This window comes from Bos indicus, chromosome 11 (assembly GCF_029378745.1).
Source record: "Bos indicus isolate NIAB-ARS_2022 breed Sahiwal x Tharparkar chromosome 11, NIAB-ARS_B.indTharparkar_mat_pri_1.0, whole genome shotgun sequence".
Classification (NCBI taxonomy): domain Eukaryota; kingdom Metazoa; phylum Chordata; class Mammalia; order Artiodactyla; family Bovidae; genus Bos; species Bos indicus.
The window spans coordinates 104,132,924-104,147,682 of NC_091770.1; the positions used below are offsets into that span (position 1 = coordinate 104,132,924).

Consider the following 14,759-nt stretch of genomic DNA (forward strand, 5'->3'; position numbering starts at 1 on the left):
GGACCTGAGACAGACCCTGGCCAGAGGTCACTGTGGGCCCCCAGCTGGTACTTCTATCTCAGGGGCACAGAAGGGAGGCTGAGGGCCCAGGAGGCTGGAGGCAGCCCTTGATTTGAACCCTGGCAGGGAGGACAAGTATGGGCTTCCCGGTGGTTCAGTGGTAAAGGATCCTTCTGCCAGTGCAGGAGACGCGGGTTCGATCCTGGGTCTGGGAAGATCCCCTGGGGAAGGAAATGGCAACCCATGCCAGGATTCTTGCCTGGGAAATCCCATGGACAGAGGAGCCTGGCAGGCTACAGTCCATGGGGCCGCAAGGAGTCAGACACGACTGAGTGACTAAACCGTAGCAGGGAGGTCAAGCCATGTTTTGGGCTGGGGGTGCTGGACTTCTCGGGAAGGGAACAGCCCCAGGGTGGCCCTGGGTCACCCTCACGCCAAGAACCCAGAGGTGCGAGCTGCGTGTCTTCTCTTGGGAGGGAGGGGACAGAGGTGCCTGGGCTCTGCGCAGCCTGGGGTCCCTCCGAGGCAGGGAGCAGCTGTGTCCAGGGAGGGCCTGGCACAGTCCACACCCACACCCACTCCAGCAGCTCCACATGGCCGGTGGGAAGGATCGTTCTCCCGTGTAGGTCAGCAAGTGCTAAGCAGACAAAAACCCCAGGGTGCTCTTGCTCGGGCCAGGTCCAGCGGCCGAGGTAATAGACTGATCCTTAGCTCCTTCATCCAGGGGGTGAAGCCTGGGCCTATCTGTGTCCCTGGGTTTCTCCCCAGGCATCCTCCAAGGAGCTCAGGTATTCCAAGTCAAAGCTTGGCCCATGTCCCCAAATGCCCTCAGATCTGGTGGAATGGGCTTAGCACGCACACCATCATTCTAGGGTCTCAAGCCCATGGCAGGCATCTCCAATCACTCACGGAGCCCACCCAACAGGGCTGGCAGGCAGCCACTACCAACAGATCCCAGATAATCTCAGGCCTCACTGGGGGTGCCCCTGGGGGGTTTTTCACCAAAGCAGACTCTGGCCGCCTGCAAGGGGAGCTGGGCCTGGCCTGGCAGTGACTGTGGCCTTGCTTCCTAGGATGGAGGGCAAATGGCAGTCTTCACGATGGGCCTGGCCCCTGCTGGCTGTGGCCCTAGTGACTGGGAGCGTGTCGTCCACAGGGACCACGGTGAGTGGGGAGCACAGGCCCTCACCCAGATGGGCTGACGCCGAGAGCTGCATGGCAAGATGCAGGGCAGGGGCCTGGGGGCACCCTCTGCTCCCAGGAGCACGCTTTACATGCCGGTCAGGCCAGCCCCTGGGTGGGTGGTGGCGGGGGCTCTGGCCACTCCGGCAACCTTGCCAGTCTGGCAGGCTGGGGGCTGTGGGGATGGGGTGCTCCCCTTCAGCATGAAGGCCCGGGGTGTAGCGTGTGGACAGGTGGATTTGGGTCCTGCAGAGCCCAGGCTGGCTGGCACCTTTCCACAGGCCACTTGGGAGCCAGAGAGGATGGTTAGGTTTGGCATCAGGATCCCACGAAGCCCCCAGAAGGTTCCAGATCTCAAGATTAGGCAGCACTTGAGGTGCTCAGCTCTCTGGGAGGTCCCTCGGAGACCCCCCTGGAGGTCTGAGCCGGGGCTTCGAGCAACCCACCCAGGGAGCTGTGTCCTCCCGTCCAGGGCACGGGGTCGGCAGGCCCGTCTGGCCAGGTGCTCCAGCCTCCTTTTAACCGTCGTGGGGCCTCTCACCCAGGACAACAGCCCAACGTCCAACAGCCTGGAGGTGGGCCCCGACGCCACCGCCTACTGGTGGGGAGAGTGGACCAAATGGACGGCGTGTTCCCGCAGCTGCGGGGCTGGGGTGACGTCCCAGGAGCGGCACTGCCTACAGCAGAGGTGCTGGTGTGAAGCGGGGCCCCGTGGGGCTGGCCGCCCGGACTGCAGGGGGCGGGGAGGCGGGGCCCGTGGGGTGGCCGCCCGGACTGGAGCGGGGTGGGGAGGCGGGCAGCAGCTGCTGGGTGGGGGGCCCGGGTTGAACGTGGCCTTCAGGTTGAGGCTGCACAGGCCAGCTGAGCCAGTCAGTCTTTTCACTGGCCTCCCTTGGGGACACGGCTTCTGTCGGGTCCCAGGCAAGAGTGTCCTGCAGTTCATCCCTCTCTGGGGCACTGGGGAAAGAGGACCTGCCTAGGGCTCTTTCAGGAGTGGTCAGGCCCACCCTGGCCTTCTCTCTCCTGAAGACCCGAGGTGAATAAACACCGGGTAAGCCTACGGTGCGGTGGTTACTGCTGGCCAGACCTGTGTTCACATCTTGCGTCTGCAACTTCCTAGCTGTGTGACCTTGGGGAAGTCACTTAACCTCTCTGAGTATCAGTTTCCTCTTTGTGGAGCGGAGATTATGCTCGCGCCCACCTGACGTTTCTGAGAATGCGAGACCGTGTGTGTGTGCGCGCGTGCGCGCGCTCTTTAGCAGAGGGCCAGGCCCATGGTGAACGCTGTTCTGCCATCACTAATTCTGTGGCCTAAGACTGTGCACTGTGTGCTGAGGACTCAGATGTGAACGGGACCTTGCCCCTCCCCCAGGAAGAGGCTGAGACGCACCCTGAAACTATGGGGGTGCCTGTGACAGGAGCAGGCTTTGCTGGAGCAGCGGGGATGGAGTGGGGCAGAAGGAGGCCTCGGTCAGAGGAGCCCGCAGAGGCTCGGGGCTGGGGGGCGCGGTCCAGGGGAGGGCTGGGAGCAGGGTCAGGATGGCAGCTGGCCACTCCTGACCTGAGCTCACAGCCCGGGTCCTCCCTCCAGGAAGACGTCCGTCACAGGTGCCGGGAACCGGACCTGCACGGGCACGTCCAAGAGGTACCAGCTATGCAGAGTGCAGGTGAGGCCCACCTGGCTGGACCACCGCCCACCCCCCACAACCCGTCACAGGCAGGACTCCAGACGGCTTCCCGGTGGCCCCAGCCCTGTGGATACTCTGTCCTGGGCCTGCCCCCTGCATCCCAAGGAACAGAAGTGGGGGTGGGGGTCCCCAGGCTCAGAATTCCACTCCCTGCCTCAAGTCAAGTCCCTGGTGCCCACTACGGGCTGCGGGCATCTGAGCGGGAAGGACCCGCTTCTGCTGGCAGAGCTCTCATGTGACCTCAGGGTTTGAGATCTCTGGCCACCTGTGCCCCCCTACACCCAGGGTGAACCGTGTTCCCAGGGAGGCTTGATGTCATAGGCGGCCCCGTTCCGGCTGCAGCCCCCACGTACCCCCTCCGTGCCCACGCACTCAGCCCCCGAACCTTCTCTGTTAACCTCGCTCTGCAGCAAGGTGGCCGGGCCGGGCTGGCTGGAAGCAACCACTCTGGCTTGGCCTCCAGGCATTTCACGATGATGGGGCCCGAGCCAGTCTGAACCCCACCCCCAGGGCGGGGTGGGGGGGGCAGACAGGTGACCTTGTGTGTCCTTGTGTCTGTGTGCACGTGTGGGAGTTCAGGGGTCGGTGGAAGTGAGCAGACTGGCTTCTGGGTCAGCCTCGTGGGTCAGCTGCCCTCCAGACTCGAGCACAGGAGGGACACTTGGCCAGTTGGGCTTCTGGCCTCCTTGGGCTCCTCTTCCACGAAGTCAAGCCCATTCAGTCAATGCCCATGTCCCGGGCCCCGTGGCTGTGGCTGCAGACACGCAGATGGGCCCCTTTCCACAGGAGGCAGGGAGAGCACAGGCCAGGCTGGTGTCCCCGCAGCTCCATGGGCAGCGGGGGAGACGGCCAGGGTGGTGGGGGGTGACGGGATCCAGCCCGCAGCAGCGGGAGGGTCAGCACACGTGGGCCTGGAGGCCCGGTGCCCCCGCCCTCCTTCCAGAGAGCCTGACAGATTGAGAGTGGGGAGGAGAGGCCACCCCGCGGGCCTCGGCCCTGGCACAGCCGTGCCGGCTGCAGCCACTTCCTGCCCAGCCTGGACAAAAATGCCTTTGTCGGGCCGAGTTCCTCCCAGAGCCGCCTTCCCTGCCTCTTGCTCCCAGGAGTGTCCGCCGGACGGGAGGAGCTTCCGCGAGGAGCAGTGCATCTCCTTCAACTCCCGCGTGTACAACGGGCGCAGGCACCAGTGGAAGCCACTCTATCCGGGTACCTCAGCCCTGGGCCACCCAGCAGGGGCCTGTTCCGCAGGGATCCAGCCCTGTGGCCAGCCCCTGGGGACCACGGGAGGGAGTGCCCTTGTCCAGCGGGTGGGCAGTTGGGGAAACAGGCCGAGAGGGAGTGGGGGATCTTGTCGAAGGTTCCCAGGAGTTTAGGCAACAGTGTACCGGACTTGGCTTCTCCTGCTCACGGAGGAGGTGCAGGGTCCCCAGGACTAGCAGCCTGGGGCCACCAAGTCGGCTCAGACCTCCTGCAGAGGGAATGCTGCCCACTACTCACAGGGCAGCAGAGGCTGGACTCTGGGCCAGATCACGTGCATCTCAGTCCCCATTTCTACCCCTGAGGCCCTGGGCAAAGTCCCTTCCACTCTCCAGGTCTCAGTGTCCCCCTCTGTGCCGTGGACAGAGGGCTGTCTCCATCGGGTCCCTGACTCCGGCCCTGCAGCGCCCTGAGACCCCCGTCTCCCCGCAGACGACTACGTGCACATCTCCAGCAAGCCATGTGACCTGCACTGCACCACCGTGGATGGCCAGCGGCAGCTCATGGTGCCCGCCCGCGACGGCACGTCCTGCAAGCTCGCCGACCTGCGCGGGGTCTGCGTGTCTGGAAAATGTGAGGTTGTTCAACACTGTAGCAGAAGCAAGCACCGGTGCCCTCGCGCCCGCCGCCCACCCCGTCGCCCAGGCAGTGGCGGCCCCGGGGTCTCACCTCGGCGCCCTCCCAGCAGCCTCTCCGCCTCCCTTCCTGCAGCCCATCGGCTGTGACGGGGTTCTCTTCTCCACGCACACGCTGGACAAGTGCGGCGTCTGCCAGGGCGACGGGAGCAGCTGCACCCACGTGACGGGCAACTACCGCAAAGGAAACACCCACCTGGGTAAGAGCCTCTGGCGCCCAGGGTCCAGGGCCTGCGGCAGCCTGCCTGTGGCCGCCGAGTGACCGTGCAGGGTTCTTCCCCTCCTGGCCCCCGCCCCCCCGATCCTCTGCCCAGGCCTGGCGGGGCTGGCCCAGCAGCTCTGGAAGGACCCCTTGGGGACAGGACTGAGAGCAGCTCTGTGTTCGCACCCCTGGATCCCAGGTGCCCTGGTACGCACGGGGCTGGGGAACCCCCTCCAACTCAGCACAGCCTACAAGGAGGTATTAGCCCCGCTCGTAACAGGGGGAAACTGAGGCACGCGTTCAGTCCTCGCTGCTGACCTGAGGGTGGGGCCTGGGCACATGGATTCTGGGGGCTGAGCTCTCAGACCCAAGTCTCCAGGGCTGAAAGGACGCACTGGGTCCCACCGGCCTGGCCGACCCAGCGCAGAGCCGGCCCCTCTCTTTCCCAGGCCGCGGCTTGTCAGCGGCCTCACCGGAGCACCCAGCTCTGGGGTCTACGGGCTGGGCCGACAGGGGGTCCGTGCATGTGCTGGGACTTGACGCTTTTGGAGGGATGTCGCTTATAATATTCGGGGTTAAACTGGAGGCATTCTTGGGTCTCGGTTAATGCTGTGGGATTAAACTGGGTTATCACAGCCTCTGGACTGGGAGAGGCAGGGCAGCTCAAAACCCATTTAGCAGATGGGGAAACTGAGGTGCAGGGTGGGAACTGCCTACTTGAAGTCCCCCACAGAGGCAAGGCACGTCTGGACTGGAACCAACCCCTGGAGAGCCCCCAAGGACCTGGCTGTTGGGACCGTGCCTCTCCTGGAGGCGGAGCAGATGTATAATTTCGGAGTTAGTGTTAGAGCTTGGATGTGGGACCCAGGGATGAACACGCCGACTGAGGAGGGTCAGGGTAAGAAAAGGAGAGGTGTCTTAGCGGAGGCCCAGCTGGACAGGGCTCTGAATAATGCCTGACAGGTACAGTGAGCACAGGCCACTTTCTCTGCAGGGCTCACTTTGGAAGGAGTGTGGGCAAAGACGTCGTGTGCTTCCTCCCTTCCTTGCACACACCTGCCTGCAGGACCTTCTGCCAGGTCCCGGGGTGTGGACACAGCAGAGGCAGCATTCGGGCAGTGGTCTCATCTGAGCACCACCTGTGTGCCGGGAGCTAGAGGGTACGGGGGCCCGTGCCTGCACGGAGCTCTCAGCCTGGGGGCCTGGGGGCTGACACGGAGCCAGTCCCACACATTTCTTCCAAGTGCCTTCTGTGCACAGAGCCACGCGCAGCAAGCCTGCCCCGCTCCCACCTCACAGCAGCTCCTCTGGGCAGGCCCACACTGCTGTCATGTTACAGGTGTGGAAGCAGAGAGGCTACGAAACCAGGTTAAGGCCACCCAGCCAAAAGAGCAGACTTGGGTCTGAACCCAGACAGCGTGATCCCGGGTCTGAGGTCCTAAGAACTGACGCACATGGTCCCCTGGTAGACGTGTGCATGGTAACCACGGGGAAGAATCTTGTGAGCTGGTCGCTAATTTAAAAATAAGTATATGTAAATGAAGATCATGGAGTCCGGTCCCATCACTTCATGGTAAATAGATGGAGAAACAGTGGAAACAGTGGCAGACTTTATTTTTTGGGGCTCCAAAATCACTGCAGATGGTGATTTCAGCTATGAAATTAAAAGACGCTTACTCCTTGGAAGAAAAGTTATGAGCAACCTAGACAGCATATTAAAAAGCAGAAGCATTACTTTGACAACAAAGGTCCGTCTAGTCAAGGCTATGGTTTTTTCCAGTGGTCATGTATGGATGTGAAAGTTGGACTGTAGAGAAAGCTGAACACCGAAGAATTGATGCTTTTGAACTGTGGTGTTGGAGAAGATTCTTGAGAGTCCCTTGGACTGCAGGGAGATCCAACCAGTCCATCCTAAAGGAGATCAGTCCTGAATATTAATTGGAAGGACTGATGATGAAGCTGAAACTCCAAATTTTTTGGCCACTGGATGCAAAGAGCTGACTCATTGGAAAAGACCCTGATGCTGGGAAAGATTGAAGGCAGCAGAAAAGGGGATGACAGAAGATGAGATGGTTGGATGGCCTCACTGACTCGATGGACATGAGTTTGAGTAAAGTCTGGGAGTTGGTGATGGACAGGGAGGCCTGGTGTGCTGCAGTCCATGGGGTCACAAAGAGTCAGACACGACTGAGTGACTGAACTGACTGAACTGATATGTAGACTTTCAATGGCTAGCCACTCCAGTATTCTTGCCTGAAGAATCCCATGGACAGAGGAGCCTGGCAGGCTACAGGTCACAGAGAGTCAGACACGACTAAGCAACGATGCACAAACCTTCATTTAAATAAGAGATATTTAAGCAAAGTCAACCAGTTAATCCTAAAGAAAATCAACCCTAAGTATTCACTGGAAGGACTGATGCTGAGCTAAAGCTCTAATATGTTGGTCTCCTGATGCAAAAAGCCAAGTCACTGGAAGAAGACCCTGATGCTGGGAAAGATTGAGGGTCGGGGGGAAGGCGACAGCAGAGGATGAGATGGTTGGATGGTGTCCCTGACTCAGTGGATGTGAATTTAAGCAAACTCCAGGAGATGGTGAAGGACAGGGAAGCCTGGCATGCTGCAGTCCATGGGGTTGCAAAGAGTCAGACACGACTGAGCGACTGAACAAGCGCGGTCCTCACTTCCTAATCGTTTTACCTCGAGAGTTATTGCTGAGTCTGTGGCAGCCGGAAGTACTAGGGCAGCAGGTAGATGACTGTGTCCCTTTCCCCAGCCCTGCACCCAGCGACACCGGTTGGCAGTTTGAAATTGGCCACTGCGACAGGAAGTGTTTGCACCCCGGAATCAGGCCAGCACTGCAGGTCACAGCACCTGCGCCCCCACCAAGAGGGCCAGTAGTGAAGCGTTTAGGGGCACCCTGCTGGCTGGAAGGACAAGCTCAGGGTCTTCAGGTGCCCGTGAAGGGAAGCAGCCTGTAGAAGCGTCTCATCTGCCGGGGGGCCCACATGTTCCTCAGGTGACCTGAGGGTCGGCCCCAGCAAACCTGATTCCAGAACTTTCTCACCATCTTCTCCTGGAAGGCTTTTCATTCTTAAGGCTTTAAAAATCTCCCCTCCTTCTCCCCAGCGAACCCTCTACCACCTTCCAGCAGCACCCCCTTCCTCAGACCCTGCCCCCAAAACCCTTGGTCCCTTTGTAGGGGGCTCTGTGGGAATCTCCGTGGTTGCCTCCTCACCTGCTGGGGCCTTTGATGACAGGCCCCGAGCTGGGGCCGCGTGCTCCCTCACCTACATTTCTAATGTAGCAAGCCTGTAAAATCAGTGCGATGTTATGACAGTGTGGGTTTCTAAAATAATAATAATGAGAGCATCCTCAGGGTCAGACTCTGAGCTACCCAGAATCTCCTCCATCACCGAGCGTGGGGGCCGTCATCCCTGTGTGCGGATGAGAACATGGAGGCCCGAGGCTCCAGCAGCTTGCCCAGAGCCACGTTGGTGATAGCGGTAGAGCAGGACCGAGGACATTTGACTCTGGCCGATCTATGACCTGCGGGGCCTGTGGCATCCCTCGGGAGGAACAGGGCAGGTACTTGGGCGTGGCACCCATGGCCTCGATAGGAAAGTGTCTTGGAATCCAGTACCGCTCAGGCCGTGCTGGGGAGGCTGGTCAGCTCTCCAGACTCATAGGGGGTTCCCACAGCGCTGTGCACTCGCCCCTTGGGGGCCTGGGTGCAGCTCTTGGGTGGGGACGAGGCTGCCCTGAGACACTGCCTCTCGCCCACCAGGAGTGCAAGAGGGTGGTGACCGCCATCCAGAGCTGCTTTCCTCTCGAGAGGCACCGGTCACGGCCGACCCGTGGCTCACCGCTGTCCTCTCCCCCAGGTTACTCTCTGGTCACCCACATCCCGGCTGGCGCCCGAGACATCCAGATCGTGGAGCGGAAGAAGTCTGCGGACGTGCTGGGTGTGTATGTGGGGCCCGGGAGGCTCGCCGGGCTTGCGGATTTACAGGGGGTGAGATGTAGGGGTGGTGGGTGAATGGGGGGCGTTTGACCTTGCAGGAGAGCGGTGGCCCTGGAAGCCGCAACTCTGCCTGTGTGTAAGTGTCTATGGGGTGGGGGCTGGGGAGTCATCGGAGGCTGACCTCGTCCCAGGTGTGGAAAGACCTCACACTCCGGGCAGCTTGACTCAAGAGGGGGCTGTGACTCAGGTAGTGAGCGCCCCGTCTCCGGGCAGCCTGGCATGGGAGAGAACTGGAGGTGCCAGAGGCGGCATCTCTGAACCCCCGTCCTGCCCCAGGGTCTGAGGACTGACAGTCCGGGGGTGAGAAGGTTGAGGCAGAGCAGGATGGAAGTGGGCAGCCAGTCGGAAGCCAAGGGTGACAAGAAGCAGGGGTGGGATGCAAGCTCCCATCTGGGGCCTGGAGTTGATGTTCTGGCCACTGGCCATTCTGGTGGGGAGCCGGACTCAGGTGGGGTCTCTGACTTGAGGATTCTGGAGTAAGTTGCGTGGTGGCCAAGGCAGTGAGGCCCACCTGGGTGACCATGTCTGGAAGGGCTCCCTGTGCGGCTGGAGGTTGGTGGGGCCATGCACCTTGTCTGTACCCCTGGGGAGCCCTTTCTGGCCGAGGAGGATAGTTATTGACAACTGATCTCAGCCAGGCAGGCCAGGGACCCAGGCAGGCAAGCTGTCCCCGAAGCCTGATGCACCTCCCTGCCTCTGGAGGCATCTTCTCGGGGGCCAGGGCTGGCAGGGTGCAGCCACCCTTCCTAGGGAGTGCTGGCATGGGGGTGGGCTGTTTGCTAAAGGTCCCCGGGTTGAACCCTGCACAGGCTGTCAGCCCCAGGGTCTGGGCCCCTGAGCGCCAGCCGCTGACCCGGCAGGTCTGCAGGCTCCAGGCCCCAGCCCCGGACCCGAGCGGGAGCCCGGCCTCTGCCAGGCCGGTTGCTCTGTGGCCCGCGGGGGAGGGCGGCGAGGCCAGGAAACACCGTGTTCCCAGAGCTGGCTGCAAAGACATCGTTCTTGAAACAGACGCGTGGAAATACCGAGGGCGGCCCGGAGCGCCGGGGAAGCCGCAGGAAGGAAGGTCATTACTGTCAGGAAGCGGGTTTTGGACGCGGGCCGGGGATTTAACCCCGTGCGCAAGCCCGGCCCCGCGGGTCCCCTCGCCTGGCCCATGCTCTTGCCCCGTTGTTTTTGATGGTGCTGCACGGAGGGTGCTCTTCCAGCGGGCGGAGGCTGCTCGCTGTGTCTGTCTGATAATAAATTAACTGCCGGGCTCCGCCGTGCGTGTTGCATCAGGAGCTTTGGAAACTAAGCTCTTCCCCGCCTCAGGCCAGTTCCTGGAACGGGACATCCTCTGGAAGAGACGGTGTCCCCGAGGTGGAGCCCCCCACCCCCGCCAGCCCCGAGGCCCCTGGGGAGGGCCAGCCGCCCGGCTCCGGGCAGACGTTCCAGCCTGTTGCCAGGGGTGTTTGGTGGGGGTGGGGGTTCCAGTTCCAGGAGCAGACGTCCTTCCGAGGTCCTCGGTTCCAAGTGTCCACCACACCCTGCCTCAGAGAGAGGCTGACTGGGAGCTCTGCCTGGGAGAAGGGGCAGCCAGGTCTCCCAGCCTGGCAGAGTTTCACGCTCCCAGCAAGAGCACCGGGCCGGTCTGCCTGGGGTGGTCTGGTAGGGCCTGCAGGGGACGCTGGGACAGGGCTGCAGTCTCTCAGCGTGGGCCCCGTCGGGGCGGGAAGCTGAGAGTGGTGAGTCCCCCCGGCTCACAGGGAATCTCTAGCAGAGCCGGGCTGGTGGCCTGGCCCCAACCTGGGTGACACCTGTGGTCCAGCGTGTGTCTAGATCTGGCCTCTCGGTCCTGACGCTCCTCATCGCCCTGCATCCCCAGGCCCTTCCGAGGCCACCAGAATGGCAGGACCAAGCGGGCCCTGGGCCAGCCACCCTTGGGTCATCTAGACAAGCCCTTGTTTATTTTAGGCTAGTTAGGAATGAGGACTCACGTCTCCCCGGCCAGGGCCACATGCTGTGGCAGACGGAGCCTGCCACTCCCACACCACATGGAGGTTCCCGGCTTTGAGGGTTTGGGGGTCACAGGGCCAGGCTAACCAGAGAGCCCGAGCGTGGGGTCCCGCTCCTCCTGGCCCTTCAGCCCCCTCCCTGCACCCCCAACCCCGGCACACGTGACTGGGCAGCTGTGGTGTTTCAGCTCTTGCAGATGAAGCCGGCTACTTCTTCTTCAACGGCAACTTCAAGGTGGACAGCCCCAAGAACTTCAACATCGCCGGAACCGTGGTCAAGTACCGGCGGCCCATGGACGTGTATGAGACGGGCATCGAGTACATCGTGGCACAGGGGCCCACCAACCAGGGCCTGAACGTCATGGTGCGCACCTGGGGTGGTTCCTTCGCTCCCCCGGTCACTCGCTAATTCACGCCCTCATCCCAGCCCTCACTCAGACTTGAGTTCCTTCACTGGCCTCCCAGTGACTTATGAATTCATTGGCCCATTCGCTCGCTCACCCTCTCACCTGTGTGGTCCTCGCCTCCCCTCCCCAGACCCTCAGCGCCAAGGACACGGCAGAGCTTGTCACAGCCATCCCCCGATGCTGGCCCCGGGATGCTCACGGCTTGGTAGCAGGGTGGGGGCCCGAACAGAGGGCAGGAGAGTGCAGCCTTTAGGCCCAGCTTGCCAGGACTCTCCCCAGGGCTCCTGTCCGGAAATGAAGGTCACTGCCACCTCGTGCCCGGCTCTGGAAGTGTAGCGGAACTGTCAGTGAGATCAGGGGGTGCTCAGAGGCAGTTCTGAGGCTCTCGGAGGCCTGCCGGCCTTCATGGACACTGAGGGAGATGGCGGGAACGGAGCCCGCCCGCCTGGCTGATGCCACAGGCTGGCCCGTGTCAGCCAGCAAACCCCTTCTGTCTCCTGCCTGGTTGTTTCGGGCCCTCCCGGGGTGGGGGCTGCCCCGAGGGGACTAACAGATGAACCAGAGACCCTCTTCCCCGCATCCACCCAGGCGCGCCTTCTCCAGACCACCTCCTCCCTGATCTTAAAATCTTTTCCATCCAGGCGCCTGACCAACAGCCAAGCCAATTGCACTGTCCATGAGTCAGCATTTATTCTTACCTAGGGCCACCCTGCCTTCCTCACAAATTGGGTGACCACCTTGCACGCACTGCCTGAAGCTGACTGGGAGGGTTTTCTTTCACAGCAACTTTGCAGGGTCGCTCCGGAGCAGAGCTCATTTTCAGCTTGCACCCCCAGACCAAGCTGACCTGATTTCGCGTCAAGTCTGGCCGTTGTCCTCCTCTCTGACTTTGTCAGAAGGGTACCCTACGCCGCCATAGCCATGAGCTAAGACAGGAGGCTGGTGCAAGAGTCGTGGATGATGGCAGTTGGGTCACCTGCTGACCAGCTTTCTGTCGCTCTAGCCTGGACTGCTGCTGGGCCCTCCCAACCCCGGAACTTAACGGAGCTGTGGGGCCTTGTGTTACGTTGTCCAGCTCTGGTCACTTGATGGTCTGTGGTCAAAGGGCCTTGTAGCCTGCCAGGAGCTTTTCCCAAAGCACATCTATTTGTTTTAGGTGATATGGCCTTTCTCTAGAACGCTAGGGTCTACATCATCATTTTCTCAGCTAAGGTTGGAAGGAACTCCGCAGTCCATCTTTCTCCACTACAGACTCCTCTGTTACTGCAAGGGCTGCTGGGTACTATGGCCCAGGTGGCAGGATGTATGCACCACCACCTGGATCTCCTGCAGAGCCCTTCCCCCTCAGGACCCCACTCAAAGCAAATCCTGTGTATGGACTGGACCAGTACTCCCAGACATGGAATATGTTGTGTCCAAAATTCTTCATGATGGGGGAGCGTGAGATGTGGTCATTTCCCCTTTATTTTCAAGGAGAGGTCCTTTCCTGCCCTTGATGATTGGACCCGGAGATTTTCACTGACTTGGGGCCAGTCTTCCCAGTGGTTAATCTCCGAGCATCTGGAGTACTCATCTGATAAACATGATGTTGTCAACCTAGAGGATCAAGGTCATGTAGAGTGGGATGGTTCAGACCCCTTTGTCCTGTGTTGTGACAGGGAGTGGGTGAGTCAGGGTGGCCCTGGAGCAGAGCCACACACACGAAGGGGCAGACGAGAATGTGCCAGACGGATGGCCACACACGGTCAGCTAGAGGGAGCATTAATCTGCTCTAGAAAAGCCGCCATGTCGGTCCCAGAGCTGCAGGTGAGGCTATTGCTGGGCTGAGTTTGTGGCAGTCCACCTTCACCCTCCTGGCTCTGTCTTGCTTCCGTTGGGGTCAAACTGTTGAATTAAATGGGGGCCTTGATGGGGTCAGCACCCGCGCATCCTTGAGGTCTTTGAGCAGCACCGATCTCTCTGTTTTCCCCAAGGATGTGATGTGGTTTCTGATTTACCCTCTTGGATGAGGTTGGGACTCAGGTTCACAGGCTTCCCAATTATGGTATAGCTACTCGCTCCCAGGTCAGGGAGCCAACATGAGAGTTCAGCCAACTCCCAAGTATGCGTTTGGGGGCTGGGTGAGCCTTGGATACAGTGGACGGACTCTGGATCAGACCAGGGTTATCTTGGGGCCATTAGCTGTCACCCACGTGTTCTCACAGTAACGGGAGGTAGTAATGATGCTTTGGGTCCCTGGTCAACGAGGACCACGTGGACCCAGGTTCCACGGTGTCTGTTTCTCCACTGAGCAGTTCACCACGTAAATAGCTGTGAGTTTTTGTGGGAAAGAACTGGGGGAGCCTTCTTCCTGGGGACTTGGCCGTTCCATCCTTCAGTGGATTCCGGGTCTAAAAAGTGATCCAGGAGATAGAGCAGGGGTGGATACTTTAATGTGGCAGCTGCCTCTGCCCCATGCGTATCCACCCTCGATTTCTTCTGATCGGATGGATGGAGATGCACCTTTCTGGGCCCACGCATCTGTCCCCAGGGCGTTCTTTGTTCTATCAGCTGTGTCCAGATGTGTCCCTGGCTACCGTGGCAACCTTCCGGCTCATCACGGTACTTGAGCCCCCTTGTTCTGACTGTCCTGGAGAGCAGACGCAGCAGCACCTCTGGCCACCAGCCGCGGCCCACGAGGACCCCCGACACCAGCCCTCGGGTGCCCCTCTGAGTGGTGCAGGTGGCTCTTCGCCGTCACACTTCCTTTCACGGCGGCAGACGGCGTGTCCTCCAGGCGATCCTACAGAAAATAGTCGCCCGGCGCTCACTCTTTCGCCGTCTGCCGCAGTGGTCCCAGAGTGGATCGTCCCTCAGTGTCGGCCTGACCTCCTCCTGGGGCTCTTGCCACTGTGGGTCCTCCCTCATCCTGAACGAGGGCTCCCCTGGGAGACTCCTCCTGAGGCCTCACTCGGCCTCAGCTTCTGCTGCCCCCGGCAGCTGGTCCCGCAGGCCCGTGACAGATTGCCCCTCTCCCCTGAGCAGCCTCATGGCCACCCTGAGCAGATGAAAAGGGGTCTGAGCGTGAGCCCCCAGCCGGGTGGTCCAGGGAGGAGGCGGGCACGGCCCTGAGGGAGGCTGGTGGGGTTTTGAAGGCAGAGACCTCTGTGCCATCTTCTGGCGAGGGCTGGGGGCTGGCTGTCGCAGGGGTGGAACGACCGCTTTCCAGGCCCTGAGATTCAGGGGAATCTGAGATTTCAAAATTTTCAAGCAGATTCACTGAGATCCCCATGCTCCAAGTCTTCCCCGGGTCGGGCTCTTGGTGAGGTGGAGAAGCCAGCCTGGTTCTCTGGCCTCCGGTACACTTTCTAGTCCTACCGGGGGACGTGCGT

General features: G+C 60.9%; 1 protein-coding gene across 2 annotated transcripts in view; it reads left to right on the forward strand.

The window, feature by feature from the left end:
- The window catches only part of ADAMTSL2 (ADAMTS like 2), a 33,274-nt gene that overhangs the window by 1,101 nt on the left and 17,414 nt on the right, over positions 1-14,759 (forward strand). For both annotated transcript variants that reach the window (XM_019971137.2, XM_070799641.1), the window contains exons 2-9: positions 1,074-1,164; positions 1,728-1,870; positions 2,774-2,849; positions 3,974-4,076; positions 4,560-4,705; positions 4,839-4,962; positions 8,848-8,928; positions 11,170-11,345. In XM_019971137.2, coding sequence (XP_019826696.2) covers positions 1,075-1,164; positions 1,728-1,870; positions 2,774-2,849; positions 3,974-4,076; positions 4,560-4,705; positions 4,839-4,962; positions 8,848-8,928; positions 11,170-11,345 — 939 coding nt within the window. In that variant the 5' untranslated portion in view covers position 1,074. The remainder of the gene's footprint in view (positions 1-1,073; positions 1,165-1,727; positions 1,871-2,773; positions 2,850-3,973; positions 4,077-4,559; positions 4,706-4,838; positions 4,963-8,847; positions 8,929-11,169; positions 11,346-14,759) is intronic.